A 9,085-nucleotide genomic window follows, 5' to 3' on the forward strand; every position below is an offset into this window, starting at 1 on the left:
CAGCAATAGGTGGGCATTGGCGGTAGCGCTGTTGAGTGGTTTAGATCCTATTTGGCTGACAGAACCTTTTTGTGTTAGCCTTGGCTGGTCTGAGTCACATTCTGCCCCTCTGTCATGTGGTGTTCCACAAGGCTCAATTCTGGGGCCTCTGCTGTTCTCGCTGTATCTGCTCCCTTTTGATTCCATCTGAAGGAAACATGGTATTTCCTTCCCCTGCTATGTCCTATTGAGCAAAAAATATGCTTTCTCATAAAGGCCACTTTTATCCCGGATGGTATAAAATTTCTTGAATTTGAATGAAAAGAACACAGAAGTGATAGTGTTTGGTCCCATACTTGGGCCCCCTGAGTTGATATTTTACTCCCATCGTTGTATTTATTGAAAACAAACAGGGTACATTAGATAACGTCATTGTTTTGAACAAATAGTCATGATGGTGCAGGGCGGTGCACCTATCGAGACAAAATACGGCACATTTAAAGGGACAAAGACAATGCATATTTCACGGCTGATGTCCCCTTTTTTCATAATCCCTTGTTTTAGAACGCAGTCGCCTTCTTCCGATCTGTCTGATTGCTTTTTCCTTGAAACGCAAGAGTTTGGAGGAAGCGCTCATGGTTTTCATTTCACACTCCCAAACATACTCGCGGAACTGATTAGAATCAGATGGCTATCGAAATTGTCAAATCTTTTATTGCACATGACAAAAAAAAAATAATAATAAAAACATTATTTTGCCGATTCATTTAACAATGACCCCCACCCTCCCCCACAGCAGGTTCGTGGAGCCGGACCCCAGCCACACGCTGGAGGAGCGGGTGGTGCACTGGTATTTCGCCCAGCTGGATGCCAACGGCAGCCAGGACGTTGGCAAGAAGGAGCTGAAGCCTTTCAAAAGGTACCTGAAGGAAAAGGCCAAGCCCAAGAAGTGCGCCCGCAAGTTCATCGACTACTGCGACCTGAACAAGGACAAGGCCATCTCGCTGCACGAGCTTAAGGGCTGCCTAGGAGTCGGCAAGGACGGTAAGAGAAGAGACGCATGAGATGATATCACTTAAAAAATGTTTTTTTTATTTTTATTCATCAACAAGCGAGGGCTTCATTTCGTGGCAATGTACTCACAAAAAAATGTCCTTCAAAAGTACTGATTCAAGTACCTGGTTTGACTCAACATGCAGAGTTGGCGTAAATACTCAAACTCTATACTTGAGTAGAGGTAAAGTTACTTGTGTGTAATTAAAATAAAATGGAAGGTAAAAGTAATGATTGAACTCCTGTACTTAAGTTTAAAAAAAAAAAGTAGACAGATCTATAACCGTACTCTTCTTTTTAGGAAATGAACAAACTGCAACGTTAGCAGTAATACAAAACAGTAGATTGAGTCTTTTTCTGAACAAAATACCTGAATGTTTTTTTTTTTCCTCTATTATAAGTGGCTGCAATAATAATGGATTGTTATTTTTTAAAAATAGAGAGAGAAAGAAAGAAGGTGGCTTGCTTGTTACCGGAATACATCAGCTAGTCATCAAGAGTACACACTGAAAAGTACATTCCTTTTCATATTGTAATGTAACGGTTCAAAGGATTGGTTCGTTTAATCTAAAAGCATCATTTTAATTTTTTTTTTTGCAGGTGGTTCAACAGCCGGCGGCAACTACGGGACAAGGCAAGGGACAAATGTGTTCAGTAAGAGCGACTAATGCTACTACTTTGACTAATATGTCTCTGTTTATAGTGATAGGTTGGTTGTTTGTTTTAACCGGATTAATGAGTACATTAATAACAATAGTCGCGTCTCCACATTTAGACATCAGGATTATTTTTCATTATATATGCGACGTTTTAGACTCTCAAAATTCTCCTCCGTAGCACCTCCATGCAAGGTTTTGAAAATTCTGCACTCGAGCCATTTTCCTTTAGAAACGCACAATTTGGGTTCTTTTATAGTTTTAAGTAGATATCAGATCACACGTGTTAGTAAGACCTTTTCACACTGCTCTTGTTTGGTTTTTTTTGTCGTTTTTTTTTCCCCCCTCCCTGCACAAGGACAACAGAGCACTTGCAAGCTTGCCCATATTTGGAAGTGCTCACTTGGCAGTCAACCAGGAAGTAACGAGGAGGCTATTATTATTTATCGCTTTTAGCACTCGGAAATCACTCCGCCGGCTTCTTGTTCTATTGGTTGCGCCTTGTGATGTCACTGTGACGCCTCCCAGGAATTGAGAATATTTCAATTCAAGGGCCCGTCACTCTGCGGCAAACGGCCACTTTGCGTGTCGCAATACATAACGAACGGGTTCGTCGACGGCAGGCTGCGAGTTGCTATGTGTCGTGCAAAAAAGGCCTTTCGTCTTCGTTCTGATTCACTGACAAACACGCGGCGGCGAGAAATAAATTGGCCGCTGCAAAAGTGTCATGGATCCAACGGCCATTTTGAGTGGATGCTGAAGGTGTGTGCAAAAGAACGTTTCCTCACATTTATTGTTCCCGTTAATGAGGCCCATTGTGTTCAGACATGCCTCAAGAATTCTAAACGGCCCACATCTTTTTTTTTTTTTTTTTTTAATTAAATCACCATGACTTTGCACGCTGTGTTGCAATGTGAGTTGCTATTTTATGGGGTGGGCTTATTAAGAGCATGTGGTGGCGAAACGCTACATATCCCACTCATGGAAAAAGTCTTGAAATGCTAAAGTTGTGGTGGGTTTTTTTTGTTGTTGTTTTTTTTTCTTTTTTTCCATTTTGATGGGTGGTCCCCTGGTGGCCATTTTCTCCACATAGCCTCCCGCCAAGTCAGCAGCCTTGATGTTAATCTGGTTCCCTTTGTCCCCCCCCCCCCCCCCCCGAATGAACATGACCACATTTTATTGAGTTTGGAGATTTTTGGCTTCACGGGGTCCTTTTGCAACACGCTGTTGGCGAAGGCCAGTGAGTCTCAACCGTTGTGCAGTTCTGGTAAAGTAAAGTGACTCTTTTGTAAAGCGTCTTGATTAACTAAACAATGAGGAAAAAAACTTGCTGGTAAGATACCACTAACGAGAACAAACAAAAAAAATTGAAAGGGCTATTAAAAAATTAATAATATTAAAATTTGGTTGACACACTTTTTCGGTGTCCTGAAGGAAATTTCACTTCTTGGTACAAAAGTTATTAAGCCATTGGCCCAGCAAATGAGGTGCCGCAAGGTGAGAGATCGTTTGTACATCGGAACGATAGGAACCATCAGTAGTGTACAAAAACGCATTTTTGTGACACAACATGAAACAGCAAAAATATACAAAATTTTAAAAATCACGCTCATCAGAGATGCTGATTATTAAATGCTTGTTTCGAACAAATTACCTTGATGTTTGCAGATTGCGTTTTGCGCCTCAAAATTGGGCTTGCTCTGCCCGACCGATCAGAGCATCGAGGAAAAAAAAAAGCTGACATTTTTGTGGGCCTCCTAGCTGGCCTTCTGAGGCCAAACCGAAATCTGATTGGTTACGGAAACAGTCCCATTGCTAATAAAGGTTAAGCTACATCAGCCAAGACTAACGATCCTGCAGGCCCTGGACGCACTTAGCCGGAAATCTGATTGGACCCCCCCCCCCCACCCAAAAAAAAATCTAACATTCACATACTGTACACGTTGAAAAAGTGTGGAGTGAAAAAGAATGGATCACTTGAAAATGCATGTACATTTTATTTATCCTCAAATAACTATTATTTATAGTCAATAGTCAAATAAAACTTTTTAAAGTCACTAAATGGGGAATTGGGTACTTAACCTGCACGGTACGGAGAGCCAAGCCAAAGCTATGGAATGTGAGTCGAGTCGTCTCTTATGCTTTTTGGCCAACAAAACCATACTCAACATATCGAATGTCCAAAACGAGCGGTCGTTGCAAATAGTTGGCCGTAATGTTTGATTTCCATGTGCGTGAAAGTGGACCTCAATGTGCCGCACGCGTGAGATTTATGGCCCCGTCGAGAGACGGTGAACCTTAAATCCAGCAGCTACCGAGGGTCCACCTGCACTAAAAATGTCGCCAAGCGCGCCTACAAACACAAGCTTCCACATACCGACGTGCGCACTATGTTCCGAAACACACACGCACACACTCTATATTGTGGCCATCTGTAAGCAATCAAAGCTTATGTTTTTTTTTCTCCAGCCCCTCCGTATGTCCGTTATTATAATAATAATAATATCTTTTAAAAAAATAAACTACTTCCATCCATCTGTAATGAGGGAAGGCATTGTGAAGGCCTTTCTGCTTTGTAGTCATTAAGCCAAATAAATCCACAAACTTAAAAGAAGTCATAAAATATTTATTATTTATATAAATATAAATATTTAAATATTTATATATTATATAAATATTTAATATAACGACTTGCAAGTGTGTTAAAAATGTTGCTTTGAAAAAAAAAGTCTGAGGAGGCCATGTCTGAAAAGACACATGATGGCAGGAATTGTGGCTTGAAGTGACATTTGGTGGGGGAATAGGTCCTTAAAAACCCTTAAGTGACATTTTGGGGTCTGACTCGATGACATTCTTTTTGGGGGGAGCGGGGGTTGAGTCCCCAAATTTAGTTGACAAGACCACCAGGAGGAGACCTACAAAAAAAATCTCCAGAGGCCATGTCTTAAAAAGAAATTTAAAAAAAGACCCACAACAAAAAAACACTTGCGCTTTCCCCTCAGGCACCTGAAATTCGACAAAAAAAGTCTCAACAAAGCCATGCCCGTAAAAGACAGACGAGTTATTCCATTGGGATTTAAAACAACCGTTTTCGGGTCGGACTCACCATATTTCTTTCGTTTGTTGTTTAATTTTACGACCAAAAAAATGTAGGAGAATTTTGTCTTAAGTACATCCACGAAAACATTAACGGTTTATAGCCGAACATACTTTTGTTTTGTTGACGCAGCCATTTCGACATTATTTTGGCTCTTTCCAGGGTTGCTTCAAACATTGACTTTTCCCTCGAGACTTTGTGTGATTGCTCCCAAATTTGAACCTCGTGTACGAAACGGATAAAAAAAACGTTAAATCAACCAATATTTTTGCGAGTGGGCGGACGTTGGTGGTGACGTTTGATGACGGTAAATCGCAGTTTTATGTTGATCTGGAGGCGGAGGTCTTTTTTTCTCTTTTTTTTTTCCCCCTTCACTTTCCAAGGGCCGTTACAGAGCGAGAGCTACATTATCTGCAGGATACAAACACTCGCGATGAATCCCTAAACGCATAACCATGTCATGTCGGACCTACGTGATCAAATCAGCGCGTGTCATAGTTAATGCCGTCTTTCCGTGCTGTGATTGCAGCAGGTCGCCTGGTGTGAGAGGAGAAAGTTCCCGGAGCCGAGACGAGAGCAGAGGGCACAGAAGGAAGGCATCAGCACGCTCGCATGACGGTGAAAAAAAAAAAAGACTGATCGGAGAGAAAATAACTTCCTGACTTGTTTCACACACACACACGCACATACGCGCAAAACAGAAGAAACCGAAGCAGCGCCAAAATATTTGCACTTTCTCCTCCATGTTTGCATTTTGGTTTGCTTGTGGTGAGAATATATCTACAGTTGTATGTAAAAGTCGTCACGTCGCAAGTGGAGCATGTGCTTAAATGTTAGCAGTTAGCCGGCGAAAGTGCACATGGCTCTCAACTAGGGATGGGCATCATCTCAATTGTTTAACGGAAAAAAAGTCGAAGGATTGGGCGGAATCGCGTCACGAAGCGGCGCGGGGGTTGAAAATTTGTGGCATTGAAACGGGAGTTCAGAACATTCAGTGATTCTGTCATCTCATTAAAAAAAATAAATAAATTCAGAAGGAAATAATTTGATTGCGTGAAGTCGCGTCTCGACAAAATGGAGGAAGATAAACATCACGTCAACGATTGGCTGTGAAAATGATTTGGAACATTCGGAGACGGATTGCCAATCCGCGTGATTTCTAATGCGGGCATCAAAAGAGAACTTTCAAACACTCACGGAGTTCTTCTCCCGCGTGATTAAGCATACGGTAAAATCCCGGTAATAACACTCATGAGGGTCAGCCATCGTTGTTGAAATAGGAGTTCAGAACATTTCGACTCATTTTCTCCCCATGCTTGTTGAAAGAAATGCCGCGGATTGCCCATCCCTACTAGCAAGCGGTGACGGAATGTTTGTTGTACATCGGAAACGGGGGCGCAATGAATTAGAATGAAACTGTGACTGCCGAAAGTTGAAAATTTTAGCGGGATGGAACCCCTTGCACTGTAAAAACATGGGTTGCAAAGGGAGTGGAACAATTCCGGAAACTTTGCCATAAATTGCTGTGGGAAATTCGCCTGGGGAATTGAGCAGATGTTTCAAATCCGACACTTTCCACATGGGAAGTCACCGGGAAGGTAATCGCGACCAAGCATAACCGTAAAAATTTTTTTTGTTTTGTCAGACATCCATCAAAAATAGACGCCGTTACGCTTGCAGTGTTGCCTTGAGATACGAGTGAGCCAACTTGAGGCTTTTTCCACATACGAGCCATCAGTCGGCCATTTTTTATTTTATTGTATTTTTTTGGCTTTGACTGAACTCCACTCACTTCACAATAAGCAGCAGTTTAGCAAATGTTACACAATTAATTTTAAAAAATGCTTCAAATTGTCACTCTCGGTTGACTTGTACTGTATGTCGCACAAAAATTACACTGTACATCAAGCAACGTCGCTTTAGCTTATGTTCGCCTAGCTTAAAGCTAACGTGCTAACCGTTAGCACCGATAGTTTTAGAAGAATATTGCGGAATAACATATCTACATGTACATCTATTTTCCCCAAATAGATTTCATCTATCCCCGTCGATTCCCACAAATTCATGTGACTTCCCGTGGAAAGTTTCCGACATTGAAAATTCCCGGAATTTTTCCAACCCCCGACGGCAAGTAACCTTTCTAGAAACATTAGCGGTTTTTGACAGTGTGACATCTGACTTGTATTGTGGCGGGGCGAACTTTGTATGGAGTAAGGATTCACTTCACTTGCTTATTGTACCAACATGATGTTGGGATATCTTTTTTTTGGGGGGGGGGGGGGGGGGTTTGGCATACGCTGGGTTACTTCTTACCAAACTCACTTGTCTGACTTTGAGTTAATTATGAGAAAATAATTCACGCGATTGTGATGTTACGGTTGAGCGATATGGTTTGAACATAAAATCTGACTTTGTTTCCACAAAAAAAAAGATTTGATCTTCTGATTTATTTCAATCAGCCTCCCCCGTTCACAAAAACGCTGCCGTTGACGTTTCACGCCGTTTAGCTTTCAGTATGTCGTTTAACGGCCAATGGAAACAAGTTCTATCACGTATTAGAAAAAATAAAAATGCAACACCGTATGTGATCTGATATCTACAGAAAAATAAATTCTAAACAAACCAACAAGTAAAATTAACTCACCCAGTGTATGCCCAATTTAGCTTTGGATAGCAAAATTTTGTCCCCAACATCAGGCATAGGCAAGTGGCGGCCGAGTTTAGTCTGTGCTCCTCGTCCCCTCCGAGTGCGTTTTGTCTGCGCACGATGCATGAAGATCAACGTCCTTTGCTAACCCTTGTTGTAAATTTGAATTCGTGTCAAAAAAACGACAAGTAATAAGAATAAAAAAAAAAACAAAAAATAAGCAACATTCTGTGAGTGTTTCATTACAACCAGTACAAAAGTTTCAACTTGAGCTTGACACCCCCCCCCCCAGTCCCCCCGCCTTCGCAATCTACTTGACTGTTCAAGATGTAGCGATGCCAGGAAATAATGGTGGAGTGACTAAACATGAGAAGTAAATGGAATACTATGTTTACATGCCTCAGTCCATTCATTTTGGCAGCTCCGCTCTGGTTAATCCTGCTTTTTGTACACAGCATGTGACGTTACGCACATTGCAGTGCGTAAAATAAATATTTGAGTCTTTCGGAAAAATATCAAAAGTCAACATGTTGATTGTTTTCCTGCATTTCTTTGGAATACGTTGTGCTCAGAAGTGATCCTATCCATTGTTTGGTGTATGAGAATAATATGATGCTGGAAGCCCAAAACGAAAAAAAAACACAATTTTTTTAGGGTTTTCCCAGACTCGGAAAACAACAAATTTTGCAGGCATCATGATAAACACAAAATAGCCTGTAGCACCTTGCTAGAATGTTTAAAAGTGAAAAGACGTGCCCTGAAGCCAGTTTCTCTTGTGAACATTTGGCAGGCTTGTCTATCACAAGTAGACTCGGGTGGGGGGGGGGGAAACGTCTACGGCAGACATGCCCGATAAGACACAAGAAGACTGCCGTTTTGGTTAGAAGCCAACATTTTGACATTTGCTAGCTAGTCCGTTTACCTTAGCAACATACAATTTGGTCGGCATGTCTATGAGTTGACCCACCAAAAATTTTCAAGAAAACATGCCCAGAAACACTCAAATCTACTATTATGGTAAGTCCCTAGACAACATGTCTATTAATGAGTAAATCCACAAAAAAAAAAAAAAAAAATCTCTCAAACCCATGCAGGAAAAGCCGCTGGCAATCTGACATCAATTTAATCATTGATTAACCTGTGGATTATTTTGTCGATTAATCGCCCCAAAAAAATTCTCTCCATTGAAAAATTGGACTAATGATTAATTTGATCAGCGATTAATTGTCCATTAATCGCTGTACCTCTAGTTTTAAGGGGCTGCTTTAGAATAATTTTGGCCAATTCCAAAGCTCCTCCAAATACAAAAATAAATCGGAGAGATTTTTGCCCCATTACATCGACCATACGGGACTTGCATCATGACTTACTACCCATATCTGTCTGCTCATGCGGTACCAGGTGTCTTTATTGTTTGAAGCTGACATGCAATTAAAAGGTGCACCCTCACAATCAACGCTAATAGCTTCCATGTGCGTGGGGATGGGGGGGGAGGGAAAACTCGACGACAAAGACACTCTCTGTTTTCGATGCAATGTACAGATGAGCCCTCAAAGGTGTGGATGTTGTCGGCGCGTGTTGGCGGGCTTTTGGGGGGGGTGGGTGAGTTAATTTCACCGATGAAATTGGAGCCGCGGGGCATCTGCAGCACAT

At 41.5% G+C, this 9,085-nt stretch overlaps 1 protein-coding gene across 8 annotated transcripts in view; it reads left to right on the forward strand.

The window, feature by feature from the left end:
- Positions 1-8,920, forward strand: part of smoc1 (SPARC related modular calcium binding 1) — a 29,533-nt gene extending 20,613 nt beyond the window's left edge. For 4 of the 8 annotated variants that reach the window (XM_052087070.1, XM_052087072.1, XM_052087073.1 and 1 more), the window contains 3 exons: positions 776-1,023; positions 1,633-1,666; positions 5,315-8,920. In XM_052087070.1, the coding sequence (XP_051943030.1) occupies positions 776-1,023; positions 1,633-1,666; positions 5,315-5,447 (415 nt within the window). In that variant the 3' untranslated portion in view covers positions 5,448-8,920. Of the gene's footprint in view, positions 1-775; positions 1,024-1,632; positions 1,687-5,314 lie in introns of all 8 variants that reach the window. The other 4 variants (XM_052087071.1, XM_052087075.1, XM_052087077.1 and 1 more) reach the window with 3 other exon arrangements.
- Positions 8,921-9,085: the final 165 nt, after the last annotated feature.

This window comes from Hippocampus zosterae, chromosome 14 (genome assembly GCF_025434085.1).
Source record: "Hippocampus zosterae strain Florida chromosome 14, ASM2543408v3, whole genome shotgun sequence".
In the NCBI taxonomy this organism is placed as follows: Eukaryota; Metazoa; Chordata; class Actinopteri; order Syngnathiformes; family Syngnathidae; genus Hippocampus; species Hippocampus zosterae.